Raw genomic sequence first — 18,540 nt, forward strand, 5'->3', positions numbered from 1 at the left:
GGCAGAGACAGGAGGAGAGGCCGAGGTGGGGAGGAGGAGAGGGAGATTGGAAGAGAGCTAGGAGGGGAGGCGGAGACAGGAGGAGAAGCGGATACAGGAGGAGAGGAAGAGAGAGGCGGAGACAGGAGGAGAGGTGGAGAGGCAGAGAGAAAGGAGGCGGAGACAGGAGGCGAGGCGGAGACAGGAGGACAGGCAGAGAGAGGCAGAGAGAGGCGGAGAAAGGCGGAGAGGCAGAGAGGGAGGAGACAGGAGGCGAGGCGGAGACAGGAGGAGAGGCGGAGAGAGGCTGAGACAGGAGGACAGGCAGAGAGAGGCGGAGACGGGAAGAGAGGCAGAATAATGGAGAGACAGGAGCAGAGGCGGAGACAGGAGGCGGAGACAGGAGGCGGAGACAGGAGGCGAGACAGAGAGAGGCGGAGACAGAGGGAGAGGCAGAGGGAGGAGGAGAGGGAGATCGGAGGAGAGGTGGAGACAGGAGGAGAAGCGGAGACAGGTGGAGAGGCGGGAGATGAGGCGGAGAGAGGAGGGATTTGAAGGAGACAGGAGGAGACGGGCCATCTGGAAAGAGAGGAAGTTGCTGGCCTTTTAATTGCATAATGAACAGTAGCAAGCATGCAATGTGCACACGCGAAACATAGTACTGTACGTGTACAGATGTGGGATCTTAATCAATCATTCAATCAAATGTATTTCTAAATCCCTTCTTACATCAGCTGATGTCACAAAGTGCTGTACAGAAACCCAGCCTAAAATCCCAAACAGCAAGCAATACAGATGTAGAAGCACGGTGGCTAGGAAAAACTCCCTTGAAAGGCCGGAACCTAGGCAGAAACCTAGAGAAGAACCAGGCTATGAGGGGTGGCCAGTCCTCTTCTGGCTTTGCCGGGTGGAGATTATAACGGAACATGGCCAAGATGTTCTAATGTTCATAAATAACCAGCTTGGTCTAATAATAATAATAATAACAATCACTATGGTTGTAGAGGGTGCAACAGGTCAGCACTTCAGGAGTAAATGTCAGTTGGCTCAGATCAGTATCTCTATCGCACCTGCTGTCTCTAGAGAGTTGAAAACAGCAGGTCTGGGATAAGGTAGCACGTCCGGTGAACAGGTCAGGGTTCCATAGCCGCAGGCAGAACAGTTGAAACTGGAGCAGCAGCACGACCAGGTGGACTGGGGACAGGAGATATACTTCAGATATAACAGACTGACCCTAGCCCCCCGACACAAACTATTGCAGCATAAATACTGGAGGCTGAGACAGGAGGGGTCGGGAGACACTGTGGCCCTGTCCGACGATACCCCCAGACAGGGCCAAACAGACAGGATATAACCCCACCCACTTTGCCAAAGCACAGCCCCCACACCACTAGAGGGATATCTTCAACCACCAACGTACTATCCCCACGGCACGAACCCAGACAGGAAGATAACATCAGTGACTCAACCCACTCAAGTGACGCACCCCTTCTAGGGACGGCATGGAAGAGCACCAGTAAGCCAGTGACTCAGCCCCTGTAATAGGGTTTGAGGCAGAGAATCCCAGTGGAGAGAGGGGAACCGGCCATGCAAAGACAGCAATGGCGGTTCGTATCTCCAGTGCCTTTCCGTTCACCTTCACACTCCTGGGCCAGACAACACTCAATCATAGGACCTACTGAAGAGATGAGTCTTCAGTAAAGACTTAAAGGTCGAGACCGAGTCTGCATCTCTCACGTGGATAGGCAGACCATTCCATGAAAATGGAGCTCTATAGGAGAAAGCCCTGCCTCCAGCTGTTTGCTTAGAAATTCTAGGGACAATAAGGAGGCCTGCATCTTGTGACCGTAGTGTACGTGTAGGTATGTACGGCAAGACCAAATCGGAAAGATAGGAGCAAGCCGTGTAATGCTTTGTAGATTAGCAGTAACACCTTGAAATCAGCCCTTGCCTTAACAGGAAGCCAGTGTAGAGAGGCTAGCACTGGAGTAATATGATAAAAATGTTTGGTTCTAGTTAAGATTCTAGCAGCCATGTTTAGCACTAACTGAAGTTTATTTTAGTGCTTTATCCGGGTAGCCGGAAAGTAGAGCATTGCAGTAGTCTAACCTAGAAGTGACAAAAGCATGGATACATTTTTCAGCATAATTTTTGGACGAAAAGTTTCTGATTTTTGCAATGTTACGTAGATGGAAAAAGGCTGTCCTTGAAACAGTCTTGATATGTTCGTCAAAAGAGAGATTAGGGTCCAGAGTAACGCCGAGGTCCTTCACTTTTATTGAGACGACTGCACAACCATCAAGATTAATTGTCAGATTCAACAGAAGATCTCTTTGTTTCTTGGGACCTAGAACTAGCATCTCTGTTTTGTCCGAGTTTAAAAGTAGAACATTTTCCGCCATCCACTTCCTTATGTCTGAAACACAGGCTTCCAGGGAGGGCAATTTTGGGACTTCACCATGTTTCATCAAAATGTACAGCTGTGTGTCGTCCACATAGCAGTGAAAGTTAACATTTCGTTTCCGAATGACATTACCAAGAGGAAAAATATATAGTGAAAAGAATAGTGGTCCTAAAACGGAGCCTTGAGGAACACTGACATTTTGTGTTGATTTGTCAGAGGACAAACCATCTACAGAGACAAACTGATATCAGATAAGATCTAAGCCAGTCCAGAACATGTCCGTGTAGACCTAATTGGGTTTCCAATCTCTCCAAAAGAATGTGGTGGTCGATGGTATCAAAGGCAGCACTAAGGTCTAGGAGCATTAGGACAGATACAGAGCCTCGGTCTGACGCCATTAAAAGGTCATTTACCACCTTCACAAGTGCAGTCTCATTGCTATGATGGGGTCTAAAACCAGACTGAAGCATTTGTATACATTGTTAGTCTTCAGGAAGGCAGTGAGTTGCTGCGCAACAGATGTTTCAACATTTTTTGAGAGGAATGGGAGTTTCGGTACAGGCCGATTCTTTGTTTTTTATATTTTCTGGGTCGAGGTTTGGCTTTTTCAAGAGAGGCTTTATTACTGACACTTTTAGTGAGTTTGGTACACATCTGGTGGATAGAGAGACGTTTATTATGTGCAATATAGGAGCGTCAAGCACAGGAAGCAGCTCTTTCAGTAGTTTAGTTGGAATAGGATCCAGTATGCAGCTTGAAGGGTTAGAGGCCATGATTATTTTCACCAATGTGTCAAGAGATATAGTATTAAAAAACTTGAGTGTCTCCCTTGATCCTAGGTCCAGGAAGTGTTGTGCAGATTCAGGACAACTGAGCTATGGAGGAATACGCAGATTTAAAGAGGAGTCCGTAATTTGCTTTCTAATGATCATGATCTTTTCCTCAAGGAAGTTCATGAATTTATCACTGCTGAAGTGAAAGCCGTTGTCTCTTGGGGAATGCTGCTTTTTAGTTAGCTTTGGGACAGTATCAAAAATACATTTTGGATTGTTCTTATTCTCCTCAATTAAGTTGGAAAAATAGGATGATCGAGCAGCAGTGAGGGCTCTTTGATACTGCACGGTACTGTCTATCCAAGCTAGTCGGAAGACTTCCAGTTTGGTGTAGCACCATTTCCATTCCAATTTTCTGGAAGCTTGCTTCAGAGCTCGGGTATTTTCTTTATACCAAGGAGATAGTTTCTTATGACAAAGGTTTTTTGTTTTTAGGGGTGCGACTGCATCCAGGGTATTATGCAAGGTTATATTAAGTTCCTCAGTTAGCTGGTTAACTGATATTTGTACTCTGACGTCCTTGGGTAGGTGGAGGGAGTCTGGAAGGGCATCTAGGAATCTTTCGGTTGTCCGAGAATTTATAGCACGGCTTTTGATGATCCTTGGTTGGGGTCTGAACAGATTATTTGTTGCGATTGCAAACGTAATAAAATGGTGGTCTGATAGTCCAGTATTATGTGGAAAAACATTAAGAACCACAACAAGATCACCCTGTTGCAGGAGAACTTTCCTGCAATGCTAGACATTTCAAACTTGTAGTGTATTTGAGGTTTAAAAAGGCTTCTGAAGTTTTTAATTTCCACTTTGAAATTTCATACTTCATTTTCCCTTACGAAAATGTATCAACCCCTACCAAAATGTCCATTAATTATATTCTACATAATAATTCACATTTCCTGTTGCTGCAGCATTATTTTCCTGCAGTAGCAAACTGGCTCAAATTGAGATCCTACATCTGTACACGCATCCATGCACTCTTGCACGCACATTCACACGCACACTAAACTGCTTCCTGCCTCTGATTGCTATTTCCTGCGCTTGTCACCAGTGTCTTGCCCTGGTCTCATTATAGATCCCCTGTGTCATCGTACTGTCTCTCATCCTACCGTAAACAAGAAAAAGAGCTACTGCAACCCTCTCCTACAATCAGATACACGACTTGCAAAACTGAAGGGCCTTTACATTTCATCAGGAGCTTTACCTTTGGTGTGACATGAATGTGGTGCTCTCTTCTTTCTCTAGGCTATGACATGTCTACGTTCATCAGACGTTACGGCCGCTACCTCAATGAGAGGGCCTTCGCCTATCGCCAGATGGCTTTCGACTTCACCAAAGTCAAGAAGGGGTCAGTCACTTCCCTGTCTCTCCTCGTCACTGAGGCCCACCTGTCGTTCGCCTCGTCACTGAGGCCCACCTCGTACTGTCGTTCGCCTCGTCACGGAGGCCCACCTCATACTGTCATTCACCTCATCACTGAGGACATTTTGTAATTTACCTCATCCATGAGGCCCTCGTTATGCTTTCCCCTGTGTGTTTCCTCCACAGTGCTGAAGGGGTGATGAGGACAATGGCTCCAGACAAGCTGTTAAAAGGCATGCCCGTCCTGCAGACCCAGATCGACACACTGCTGGAGTTTGATGTGAGTTGGACATGCTGTTTATCATTGATCTGTTTATAACTGTCTGTCTGTCTGTCTGTCTGTCTGTCTGTCTGTCTGTCTGTCTGTCTGTCTGTCTGTCTGTCTGTCTGTCTGTCTGTCTGTCTGTCTGTCTGTTGTATTGACCCTGATATTTCTGTGGGGGTGTACAATGTTTTAGTACAGCAGAATATTGCTGGAGTTTAATTCCTCTTCTGTTGAACTACATAAATAAAACGCTTTTGAAAGGTCTCTCTCTCTCTCTCTCTCTCTCTCCCCCAGGTCCACCCCAAGGAGCTGAATAACCCTATCATCAACGCAGCGTTCCTGCTGCTCTTCAAGGATCTGGTCAAGCTGTTTGCCTCCTACAACGATGGGGTCATTAATCTATTAGGTGAGCTAGACATGTCATTGTGTGCATCCCAGATGGCACCGTATTTCCTTTATAGTGCACTACTTTTGACCAGAGACCTATGGGCCCTGGTCAAAAGTAGTTTACTATTAAGGGAATAGGGTGACATTTGGGAAGCAGACCAATTAAAAGATAAGTTACTTCCTTTCACCGTGTAGCGATTTAGAAGATGCTCTTATTCATAACAACTGTTAAATGTCTGTAGAGAAATACTTTAAGATGAAGAAGAGCGACTGCAAGGAGGCCTTGGAGATCTATAAGAGGTTCCTGACCAGGGTCACCAAGATCGGAGAGTTCATGAAGCTCGCTGAGGTAAAGGAAACTTCCTAACGGGTTAGGCTGTATTCTAACTAACTTATATCCAAGTGAAACTCACACCGTGCTTGCTCACATACAGTGTCTGTCTATATTTTGAATGTAAGGTTATGATGCACGGATATGATTGTGAAGTTGTCTCTTGTGTGTGTTGTGTTCCACAGACAGTCGGTGTCGAAAAAAATGACATTCCAGACATCAACTATGTAAGTCACTGGTCTTTGTGCTTTCTCTATGGAAGGATGTTGGCATAGTTGTAACACACACACACATCCATCCTAATCTCCCCCCTGCGATCCCAGTGTCTGCACCCTCGAGTGGTGACGAACCTCATAGACTCAGACGATGAGGACTGTCCCTTTAAGCCTATCGAGGACCCGGTAACCATAGAGACATGGAGTGGCTTGGCAGAGTGCCTGTTTGGGAGGATGGGGTTTTGGCATGGGATAATTCTACAGACTGACACTTCTGACTGCAGTGCATGTCTGTGTGTATGTTTGCATGTGTGTGTGCTTCCGTGCACAAACGACTGAAGAGTTTAAGTAAAATGTTCCTTAACACTTCATTCTACAGGCCGTTGAGTTTATAGAAAAGTGGGGTAGTGGGATGAGTTAAAAATGAAGGGTCTGGAGTGGTGCTGCCATAGAAATAGAATAGGGTGCTGTGTTATTTGAGGTGTTGGCATGCAGATGAGTAAGAAAGTCAGTCACATAAACCTGTTGTTTCTGTGTCTCTGATTGGTTCTCTGTCCTCTGACCCTCAGGCTCCCAGTAGCATCCTGGAGTCTCTGGAGACACACATGAACAGCTTGGAGGGGAAGAAGGGGTAAGAGGACCCTCTCTAACCACACCATTTCAAAAAGAGCTAAAATGCGGAAATGGCTCTCTTGGTGTCTGTACACAGAGAAAATCTGAATTGAGAAATGAGAGGGTGAGAAACTAGATAGACTCATAACTTGGGCTCTATTCACCTTATTTAGCCCTGCCCACTTGACCCAGTTCCTGATCGAATGCAGCCTGGTCTCATAGACTAGATGTAACATAGTAAATGTAAATCCGGGACACTCAAATTAGTATGATTTATTACGTTTGGTATGTTTACAGTAGACAAATGGTTACTTAAGGAAAAAACGAAAGTAGGGTTGGTTGGTCAGGGTGGATGGGTGAGCGTATAATGCGAATGTTTAACAGCCCACAGTCTACAAGTTCGACTCTCATGATGGACAACTTTAGCATTTTAGCTAATGTCACGAGAATTTTCAATCCCAATGATTATAACTAACAATTATTTAAGCTTTGACCAATCCCCGAGGTTTGTAAGACCCTGGGTTGAATAATAATTAGGCAAAGACTCAGCTTCTGCAAAAGGTCCGTAAGGTTTATTCAGAGAACGTTCTAAAGTCCAAAATGCAAAGACATGTCATTTTATAACTTCCATCCCCCCACCTACTTACACAGACACACAACGAGTAGGTGGGATGTATCTTTCCCCACAGTCCACATTCCTCGTTTATCACTACCAAGCTGGCAGTTCCATACCGTTCCCTTCCTCCCGAGATTAGAAGGACCTTGACAGTGTCTCTTTCCTGTCGTAGGTTTTTCAAAGTTCCAACCAGGTCAGGTCATGTATAGTTTAATTGTCCTCTGTGTTTTCTTAGTCACACAGACATTTCTCTCCCTTACTTGTCTCAACCAAACCTTATTGGACTTAAGTTTATCACTCTAATTCATTTTACTTTACATAGTCTAATAATTACGTTAGTCTAATTATTCATTATACATGTTACATAATCTAATAATTACGTTTCAGGGTGGAATTCTTTAGTCATTACCATAAACATATAAATTCCATTATCAGCTAATTAGCAACTTTACAACTACTTACAACTTTTAAGCTGCTTTGAAATTACTTAGCATGTTAACCCTTCCCCAACCCTAACCCTTTTAGCTAACTCCTAAACTTAACCTTAACCCCTAGCCTAGCTAATGTTAGCCAGCTAGCTAACATTAGCCACCTAGCTAGAATTTGTAACATATCATACGTTTTGCAAATTCAGAACATATAAAACTAATTGTAATTGGTAACATATCTTACGTAATGAGTGATAGACATCCACAAATTAATACATACAATATGAAACTTAACTTATCATACTAAATGGGGTGTCTCGGATTTACTTACAGAAATATACGAAATGCTCTGAGACCAGGCTGGTTTTCCTCCTTCCAGCCCATTCATAAATAAGCAAAACTATCGTTAAATATGAATTACATTTGTTAAAACTATGAAATAACGAGCACAGAATTTGAAATATATGTTCATTATATGCTGAGGAATATTATTGAAAAAAATTATGCTTGTTTTCACGTAGTAAGAACACATATTAGACTGTATATAATGCTCATTATCCATACAGGCTATCCCTTTTCAATCAAAGATCAATTATTGAACTGGCAGTATTGTTAGGCACAGAATATCAATGACAAAATACAGAAACGGTGCCAAAATGTTTTATGTAGATAACATTAGGATATTTGCGATCTGAGAATGCTAATTTGGTCATTTCAGCGTTCGAGTGCTATTACTAGTCTACGTGATAACAAACATTTAAATTTTTCAATAATTTCAGTCAACATAGAATTAACATAACTTTCAAATTATGTGCACATTATTTATGTGTTTTGGGAAATGTAATTCCTATTTAACGATGGTTCGCTTGTTTGTTAATGGGTGGATAACAATCACCACAAATTGGATGAGCCCTTGTTGCCAGGCTGAATCCTATCCCAACGCCACAGTTCTGAAGACAGTTTTGTGTTATCTTTTCCTTTAATCCTTCTCCTCTCTTTGTTCCTTTCTGTTCATCATTGGGGATCAAAGTGAAGGGTGAGCATGAACGATTTCTTTAGGGTTTGACAGATGAGTTTATTGTAAAGTCATGAAAATAAGTTTAAAAGGTAATTTAAATGTAGATGACTTCAGCTCTGAAAGGTGATATCTAGCACTGATGAAATTTAAATATGAACTATTCCATCTCTCTTTCAGGTCTCCAACAAAGGTGAGTTGAAGATTACAAATTATTTTATCTTCCTTTCTATTTCTGGTTATATCTCGACACATAGATAGTAATAAGGCTCTCCCTCTCTATTCCAGGGGTCCCCCACCAATAACGTGTCCCCGACCTCCACCCCCGCCAAATCTGCAGCCGCCGTGCCCACCCTAGTGCCGCCACCCGAAGAAGCCACTGAGTGAGTGACTACTTCCTCTGCCTACCACAGTTTACCTCGTCACCTCAGGGATTTCCTCAGTTCTGGCATTCAAGCATTCTATCTGTTCCATTTATTTGGTAAAACTGTGAATAAGAGTCCATTCTTCCTTCCCCTTCCATTCTGTCTCCATCCCTCTATCTCTCTCTAGTTCTCTGTTGGATCTGGACCCTCTGTCCTCCTCTGGTCCGTCAGCAGGAGCCTCAGCAGCCCCTATGTCCTGGGGAGGTAATGTCCCACATCAAAACTTGATAGTTTAATTCTTAATTCAAACTTACTGGTAGTTCCATTATCTAATCAACATTAATATAATTGCATTTTTCTCCCATGCTGTTCTGGGGATGCTGCCACAGACCTCCTTGGATCAGGTGAGTGTTATCCCACAGTGCCCCTGGCTTTAACCTCTCTAGTGTATTAACATTAACAGAGCGTGTCATCTCTAGATCTCCCAATGTGTTTCATAGTGTTGCTCTAGTCTCAATAGTCTATTTCTCTCTTTGTTTCTCTCTGCTCTCTATCCCTCCCCCACATCCCCTGGTTTGGTTCATTCGGGGGCTTTAATTCTGGGGATGATTTTGTTTTTCGGTTGTTTCTTTGAAATTGGGTTGATTTGATACCTTCATTTGGTTCTAACGGGGCCTTTCTGGTTGCTTTGGTTCCTATGGGGTATTTTGGGGGATGATTTCTGGGGGTTGTTTTGGTACCTTGTTTTGGGTTTGGTTGGCACACCACGTGGGTACCTGCAGAAATGGGCGAGTCCATGCTTCCTGACCCCACCCTCGCTGTAGACACCGCTCCCTCTCCCGCGGGGGTAACGCCCACCCCTGTAGCCGCAGAGCCAGGAGTCACTCTGGCTCCTCCCCCTAGTGCGGCCGCCACCACCTCCCCCGGTGCGACGAATATGGATCTGCTGGGAGGTCAGTGGGCTTCTGGAGGATTCCCTACCACAGAATCTCTGCTGGACAGCTCAACCCTCCACATGCACACACAGGAGATACAGTGTTTTGTTCTCTACATGAATGTACACACACTAATGCATATGTTTAGTCTCTGCATGTACATGCACACAGTGACCCAGATACCCCAAAACAAACACATCCATTTTGGAAGAACATGTCAATCAACAAACATACTGGTATGCATTTTGTACATCTTATGCTCATTGACACAGATCTACACACAGAGACAAGCATGCTCACATTTGTAGACCCACTCAGACATGCTACCCATACATTTTCACATGCTTCTTTTTGTTTGATAGTCCAACAGCTTTTCCTTAACTTCAGAGAAAAGCCAATCTATCAAACAGAGTCATGTTCTTTATTGCCGCCTAAAAGACTCATTGCTTTGCTTCCGGTTTCATTCTGTGGCCTGCTTGTCCAGTTATGTAGCGCAACAGACCTAGTTACCGCTTTCTAGTTTAGTTGTAGCTAAAGCCCGCCTTCCATAGGCCTTGCTGTGCCTCCTGTCTGTATTCTCATTTACCCTTCACCAGTCAATCATTCATGCCACGAAGTAATGCCACAGAGTAAATGTTTTGTAACTAATCTAAACTGAATTTATTACAGTAATCAAAAGATGGCTCAGTTAAATAGTTTCTCTCTGCAATATATCTCTCTGCAATAAAATACCTCTGATTAATAAGTATATTACATATCTTATGCCTGACATTACAAGTATTTAATATAGGTACAGTATATTAAGTAAATTAAATTCCTAACAAAGTAATAGTAGTATTTCTAAACTTTGCTTAGAGGCACAGACCATCTTTTAGGTGGCTTCTTGACCTTCCTTTTCTGAAGTTACTTTTCTGACTTACTCTCTTTCTTGTCTGGCTTGTTTCTTTTCTCTGTTCTTTCTCTCCGTATCTCTCGCTGTACCTCTCTCTCTCTATCATCCGTGTGTGTTGGGTATCAGATGCGTTTTCGACCCCTGCTCCCGCCTCTGATGCCTCTGCTGCTGCCGAGGGCGGGGCTCCGGCCTCCACGCCAACCCCAGCTGCCGACGCTGCAGCCGGTGGGTTACAGGATGTGTGTCTGTGTAAATGGCTGTGTGTATATTTTTGTGGCTGTGTTTGTGTGTTTGGCTGTATTCGAGTGCTCGGTGCATCCATGCTTATGTGCTTTTGTGTATGGAGAGTGTGTTTTAACAGTTGATCCCATTGCTGTGAGTGGGTGTAGCTAGTTTCCCTAGAAAGGTGCTGCTGTTGGTTGTTTCTGGGCATGGCTGTTGCTGTTACTATGGAGATTGTTGCTGAGGTTGATTTGAGGACAGTGGTTGGCCACCATGCTAGATACCACCTGGGGTTTCCTTTCACTCTATAAATCCCAAAATGTGTCTGCAAGCTCTGTGGTTACACTCTGTAAATCTGGTCTAGTATGGGTATTTCAGAGAGTATAAAGAGAGCGTGTGAATACTACTAATACTGCTTTCTCCAATATGTTTCCCTCTTTTCACAAATCGTGTTCTTTTCTTATCATTTTTCATCAGACATGCTTATTTTCCAGATTATCTCTTGATCATACAATACTTCATAGTGTTTTACATGTACTGTATGTTTATGAAGAATATGGAGCTGTGAATTCCCTAACTAAGTTTGTATCCTCAGAATTTCAGCCGAATGCACCTATTCCTCTTCCCTATTTCACAGAATATAGCTCTTGCCATACCTCTAGGTTCATTTCACACTGCGTTATAGTGGTTGTGTAATATCTCCATCCCCCTTGTCATCCCCTCCCTGGTTCTTTCCTCCCAAAGACCCCTTTGCCCCCACTGGTAGCAGCTCAAATGCAGTAGGCCCAGGGCTGGACCTGTTTGCCATGATGCCAATGGAGAACAACTGCTTTAACTCAGTGGCGCCCCCTCCTGCCCCCTCATCCACCATCGCAGCACCCATCCCCCCTACCACCCTATCGACAGACCTCTTCAGTGGTAAATGTTTACACGTGTGTGTGTGTGTGTGTGGTACTTTTTTAAACCTTTTTCTTTTCTTCTCTTTTGTCCTTGTCCTCTACTCTGCATCGGTGTCCTATCCTCTCCTGCATTTTACCCGTCAACTGCATGGTTCCTTGATGTCCCTTTCTCTTTGTGAGGCTAACTTGCACATATCACGCTTCCTCTGCTTCCTTTCAGCTTGGATGCATTCTCCCCAGCTGCCTCTCTGCTCCTGCATTGGCTTTCAATCACAATTGTTAATCTAATGAGTCATTGTTTGTAGTCTGCTGTTCTCATTTAAATTGTGTGTGTTGTGTACTTGTCCTGTAGCTATGTTTGATTCAATGCCAGATCCAAGCTTCACCAAAGCAGACCCTGCCCCCAGTGTTGACATGTTTGGAGCAGGTACCCAAACTCACACCATCTGCCTTCTTTCTCAGCATGTGTTTGGAGTGCTGTTTTTTATATGTACATTTGTGCATTATTGTAATTCAAGGATACTTATTGTATTTTTGTTGTTTGTGTGAGTTTGTTTAGTTGGTATGGGTTTGTTTGGTTGTGTGACGTGAGTGTGAATTATACGGTGACATTTGCACATAATTCACACACTGTGTGTTCTAACCCTTCTCTACACCTCCCCTTACAGCAGATGCATTCTCCTCCCCTGCCCCCTTCCTCTCCTCAGACCCCCCAACGGACAAGGGGGCGATCATGGACATGTTTGGGGGTGGGTAAATGTACACCCTCCCCCCACCTCTCACTATCCCCCTTGCAGCTGGTCGACGGTCTTCAAATGAGTGGCCTTTTGTAAAAATGTTTCGAAGCAGGAAAACCCTAATTTTAACTGATTATTTGATAGATTATTTTTATCATGTCATTCACCTTCATCAGCATTTCTCGTTCTGTTTCTCTGTATGTTTTTGGTGACCCATAAAGTTGTTGCTGTAGTTAACTTGTTAGCTGTGGTATTCAGGATGGACTCTGACTTTTCAACGTCCTCTACAGAATTTTGAGTTTGTATTGCTTAGTAGATGTAGACTTGTCACAGCATATTGGGATCAAAGGAGTTTCTATTGGTGTGTTTGAGACTATTGGTGTATTGGTGACTACTTGTGTATGTCTACTGTCCTATCTGACAATGATAATGCTTTTCTATCTGTTTGGCGATCCTAGTGTGGAGCCGATGGCTGACTTCTTAACTCTTCTCTGCCCTCATGCTGCACTGTTAATGGCTTGGCCCACCTTGGCCTGGTATGGTTTGGTTTGACCCATTAGACTCCACCGGTGGAGAAGCCCAACCTGCTGCACCTGCAGCTGCCTCTGGTGCTGAGCTGATGGCAGGTAATGTACCTACCGATGCACGACACACCCACTAGGCATGACACAAACAACAGGCATGACCCATTCACATTGTATGCAAGACACATAACAGTAAATACACCACATATAGGGTTACAAAGGTAGGGTGTATTACTGGAAACTTTCTAAATTTACCAGTAAACGACCAGAATCTTTGGTTACTTTCAAGGTTTATTTGGATTTCTATCAGATGACATCTAGTGGCCTTTTTGGGTACTTCAGATATATAATATAATTTTATTCATATGTATATTAGATAGAGATTAGGTTATTTGATTATTAATAATTGTGAATAACAATTACAACAAATATAGTAATTCTATATGCATACATACATACATACATACATACATACATACATACCCTTCTTATATTTACATTTTAGTCATTTAGCAGACGCTCTTATCCAGAGCGACTTACAGTAGTGAATGCATACATTTCATACATTTTTTTCTCCGTACTGGTCCCCCGTGGGAATCGAACCCACAACCCTGGCATTGCAAACACCATGCTCTACCAACTGAGCTACACGGGACCCACATGGAATCATATACACATATGGAATCATGTAGTAACCAAAAAAGTGTTCAACAAATCAAAATATATTTTAGATTCTTCAAAGTAGCCACCCTTTGCCTTGATGACAGCTTTGCACACTCTTCGCATTCTCTCAACCAGCTTCATGAAGTAGTCACCAGGAATGCATTTCAATTGACAGGTGTGCCTTGTTAAAAGTTAATTTGTGGAATTTCTTTCCTTCTTAATGCATTTGAGGCAATCAGTTGTGTTGTGATAAGGTAGGGGTGGTATACAGAAGATAGCCCTATTTGGTAACAGACCAAGTCCATATTATGGCATGAACAGCTGAAATAAGCAAAGAGAAATAACAGTCCTTCATTACATTTACATTTTACATTTAAGTCATTTAGCAGACGCTCTTATCCAGAGCGACTTACAAATTGGTGCATTCACCTTATGATATCCAGTGGAACAACCACTTTACAATAGTGCATCTAAATCTTTTAAGGGGGGGGGGTTAGAAGGATTACTTTATCCTATCCTAGGTATTCCTTAAAGAGGTGGGGTTTCAGGTGTCTCCGGAAGGTGGTGATTGACTCCGCTGTCCTGGCGTCGTGAGGGAGCTTGTTCCACCATTGGGGTGCCAGAGCAGTGAACAGTTTTCACTGGGCTGAGCGGGAACTGTGCTTCCTCAGAGGTAGGGGGGCCAGCAGGCCAGAGGTGGATGAACGCAGTGCCCTTGTTTGGGTGTAGGGCCTGATCAGAGCCTGAAGGTATGGAGGTGCCGTTCCCTTCACAGCTCCGTAGGCAATCACCATGGTCTTGTAGCGGATGCGAGCTTCAACTGGAAGCCAGTGGAGAGAGCGGAGGAGCGGGGTGACGTGAGAGAACTTGGGAAGGTTGAACACCAGACGGGCTGCGGCGTTCTGGATGAGTTGTAGGGGTTTAATGGCACAGGCAGGGAGCCTAGCCAACAGCGAGTTGCAGTAATCCAGACGGGAGATGACAAGTGCCTGGATTAGGACCTGCGCCGCTTCCTGTGTGAGGCAGGGTCGTACTCTGCGAATGTTGTAGAGCATGAACCTACAGGATCGGGTCACCGCCTTGATGTTAGTGGAGAACGACAGGGTGTTGTCCAGGATCACGCCAAGGTTCTTAGCACTCTGGGAGGAGGACACAAGGGAGTTGTCAACCGTGATGGCGAGATCATGGAACGGGCAGTCCTTCATTACTTTAAGACATGAAGGTCAGTCAATACGGAAAATGTCAAGAACTTTGAAAGTTTCTTCAAGTGCAGCCGCAAAAACAATTAAGCGCTATGATGAAACTGGCTCTCATGAGGACCGCCACAGGAATGGAAGACCCAGAGTTACTTCTGCTGTGGAGGATAAGTTCATTAGAGTTATCAGCCTCAGAAATTGCAGCCCAAATAAATGCACAGATCTCAACATCAACTGTTCAGAGGAGACTCCGTGAATCAGGCCTTCATGGTCGAGTTGCTGCAAAGAAACCACTAATAAAGGACACCAATAAGAAGAAAATATTTGCTTGGGTCACGAGCAACAGACATTAGACCGGTGGAAATCTGTCCTTTGGTCTATTGAGTCCATATTTGAGATTTTTTGTTCCAACCGCCTGTCTTTGTGAGACGCAGAGTAGGTGAAAGGATGATCTCCACGTGTGTGGTTCCCACCGTGAAGCATAGAGGAGGAGGTGTGATGGTGTGGGGGTGCTTTGCTGGTGACACTGTCAATGATATATTTAAAATTCAAGGCACACTTAACCAGCATGGCTACCACAGCATTCTGCAGCAATATGCCATCCCATGTGGTTTGCGCGTAGTGGGACGATCACTTGTCTTTCAACAGGACAATAACCCAAAACACACCTCCAGGCTGTGTTCTTTGTACAGATGAACGTGGTACCTTCAGGCGTTTGGAAATTGCTCCCAAGGATGAACCAGACTTGTGGAGGTCTACAAAAAAATGTCTGAGCAAAAGAGGCACTGAGTATGAAGGTAGGCCTTGAAATACATCCACAGGTACACCTCCAATTGACTTAAATGATGTCAATTAGCCTCTCAGAAGCTTCTAAAGCCATGACATAATTTCTGGAATATTCCAAGCTGTTTAAAGGCACAGTCAACTTAGTGTATGTAAACTTCTCACCCACTGGAATTGTGATACAGTGAATTATAAGTGAAATAATCTGTCTGTAAACAATTGTTGGAAAAATTACTTGTGTCATGCACAAAGTAGATGTCCTAACCGACATGCCAAAACTATAGTTTCTTAACAAGAATTTTGTGGAGTGGTTGAAAAACAAGTTATAATGACTCCAACTTAAGTGTATGTAAACTTCTGACTTCAACTGTACATATGAGATAGGTAATGCCAGATACGTAAACATTCTTAGAGTGGCATTAATAAAGTGACTAGTGTTCCATTTATTGAAGTGGCCAATGATATCAAGTCTGTAGGTAGGCATCCGCCTCTCTGTGCTAGTGACGGCTGTTTAACAATCTGATGGCCTTGAGATTGAAAAACAGCTTCTATCTCTCTGTCCCAGCTTTGATGCACCTGTACTGACCTCGCCTTCTGGATGGAAGCGGGGTGAACAGGCAGTGGCTCAGGTGGTTGATGTCCTTGATTATATTTTTTGCCCTCCTGTGACATCGGGTGTTGTAGGTGTCCTGGAGGGCAGGTAAGGGCTATTTTGACCAAGATGGGAGAGTGATGGAGTGCTTCATCAGATGACCTGGCCTCCACAATCACCCAACCTCAACCCAATTGAGTTGGACCACAGAGTGAAGGAAAAGCAGCCAAGAAGTGCTCAGCATATGTGGGAACTCCTTCAAGACCGTTGAACATGCATTCCTCATGAAGCTGGTTGAGAGACTTCCAAGAGTGTGCAAAGCTGTCATCAAGGCAAAGTGTGGCTACTTTGACGAATTTCAAGTATAACATATATTTTGATTTGTTTAACACTTTTTTTTGGTTACTACATGATTCCATGTGTTATTTCAAAGTTTTGATGTCTTCACTATTATTCTACAATGTATAAAATAGTAAACATAAAGAAACTCTTGAATGAGTAGGTGTGTCCAAACTTTTGACTGGTACTATATATGAACATGTGTCTGTCTGAATGAATACACCCTGAGTGTATGTAACTTGTGAACATACCTTGGTTTTATGGCCATTCCACATGTACATGCTGTTGTGTATGGTAATTCTCATTCTAGATTCTTCCTTAGTTGTCTCTCTCTCTGTTGGTGTGTGCATTGGTTGACTTTTTCACATTTTACCGTGGCAACATTCCCTGTGCTTACCAGGTTTATGATCAAGGCTGTCACTGCCCTGCATGTTATGTAAATGACGACCTGCAAGTACTACTGCTTAAGCCTTAACTCTCTCTCTCTCTCTCTCTCTCTCTCTCTCTCTCTCTCTCCTTCATCTCTCTTTCTCTTGCAACATTTGTCATCTCTAACTCACTCCATTATTTTCCCTCCACTACTGTCCTTCTGTCCCTTTCTTCTTACCCTTACATCCTCTCCCTCTCTTTCCCTCCCTCCTTCTGTTCTCTCTCTTTCCCTCTGCACTTTATCTCACTCACTCGTGCGCTCTCTCTCACACTCTTTGTCCTCTCTCACTTTCTATTACTCTCTCTTTCTCTCTCGTCCCTCTATCGCTCCTCTCTCTCTCCATCTGGCTCTGGGGCTGGCTCATTGCTTGCTTCCTGCTCTCTGATTGGGTGAGTGTTCTGGCTCATTGATGCGCTGTTTCCCACAGTGCATTGCTGCATTGCAGTAAGAGAGAAACTGCTGCTGTTATTTTCCCTCTGCTCTGACAGATGCCTAATAAATATGGTGTGTGAGATGCTCACATCACAATGCCCATTTAGCTTGGTACTGCTTTCTCCCTGTAGAGTAGTGGCTGCATCCTTACTGTCACCAATATACAAAGGATGATGCCCCATCTCAAACAAGCTAGCTAATAGGATAGTAATACTATTTAGTAGAGTTGAGTAGACAGCATATTTATGCTGTTGATTTATATTACATGGAGAGTATCACTTAAACTGTGTGTGTGTGTGTGTGTGTGTGTGTGTGTGTGTGTGTGTGTGTGTGTGTGTGTGTGTGTGTGTGTGTGTGTGTGTGTGTGTGTGTGTGTGTGTGTGTGTGTGTTGAGGCACAGTATAAGCCCTCAGTCATACTGAGTATCAGTATGAGGGCTTGCCTCTTGTTAACATTCCAATGTTGTGCTCCTCTCTGATCACTGTTGTCATGGAGACCCTCTCGATGGGTTGTCATGGTAATCCCACTCGTAAGGAGGACCCCTCTGTTATGATCAGAGAGGATTATTGTGGCTGTTTCTCACCTCTCTCTCTCTCTCTCCCTTTCCCCCCTCCACTCCATTCCTATCTCTCCCCCCTCCTACGTGTCTCCTGTAGCGTTTGATGGTCTAGGGGATGTGTTGATGCCTGCTATGACGCCCCAGACTGGGGCCGCCTCGTCTCCAGTTAAACATATGGGAGGGGACCTCGACGCCACCATGGCTAGCATGGCTAGCAGTAAGTCTCTGAACAGAGTCTCTGAGCAGACACAGGACAGGGCTTCTCAATTTGGCCGGAATAATTTCAGCATCATGGTGCTGTCCATCTATGCATAGACATGTTCCTATAACCAATCTCACCTTATTGTAACGTTACTTACACTCAGTGTGCAGTTTATTAGGTATACCCATCTAGTACTGTGTCAGACCCCCCTTTGCCTCTAGAACAGCCTGAATTATTTGGGGCACCGTTGACACCAGGCAGGATGGGGCCATGGACTCGTGCTGCTTATGCCAAATCCTGACTCTGCCATCAGCATGGCGCAACAC

General features: G+C 44.1%; 1 protein-coding gene across 15 annotated transcripts in view; it reads left to right on the forward strand.

Annotated features, from left to right (window-relative positions):
* The window catches only part of ap180 (Clathrin coat assembly protein AP180), a 35,442-nt gene that overhangs the window by 12,874 nt on the left and 4,028 nt on the right, over window positions 1–18,540 (forward strand). For 3 of the 15 annotated variants that reach the window (XM_014144296.2, XM_014144301.2, XM_045695175.1), the window contains exons 5-22: window positions 4,459–4,561; window positions 4,762–4,855; window positions 5,135–5,246; window positions 5,470–5,576; window positions 5,744–5,785; window positions 6,343–6,404; window positions 8,460–8,465; window positions 8,625–8,637; window positions 8,733–8,827; window positions 8,997–9,073; window positions 9,199–9,213; window positions 9,592–9,762; window positions 10,763–10,861; window positions 11,603–11,776; window positions 12,110–12,184; window positions 12,426–12,506; window positions 13,055–13,120; window positions 18,110–18,229. In XM_014144296.2, the coding sequence (XP_013999771.1) occupies window positions 4,459–4,561; window positions 4,762–4,855; window positions 5,135–5,246; window positions 5,470–5,576; window positions 5,744–5,785; window positions 6,343–6,404; window positions 8,460–8,465; window positions 8,625–8,637; window positions 8,733–8,827; window positions 8,997–9,073; window positions 9,199–9,213; window positions 9,592–9,762; window positions 10,763–10,861; window positions 11,603–11,776; window positions 12,110–12,184; window positions 12,426–12,506; window positions 13,055–13,120; window positions 18,110–18,229 (1,512 nt within the window). 15 annotated transcript variants of the gene reach the window in all.

Source organism: Salmo salar, chromosome ssa15, assembly GCF_905237065.1.
Source record: "Salmo salar chromosome ssa15, Ssal_v3.1, whole genome shotgun sequence".
Taxonomy (NCBI): Eukaryota; Metazoa; Chordata; class Actinopteri; order Salmoniformes; family Salmonidae; genus Salmo; species Salmo salar.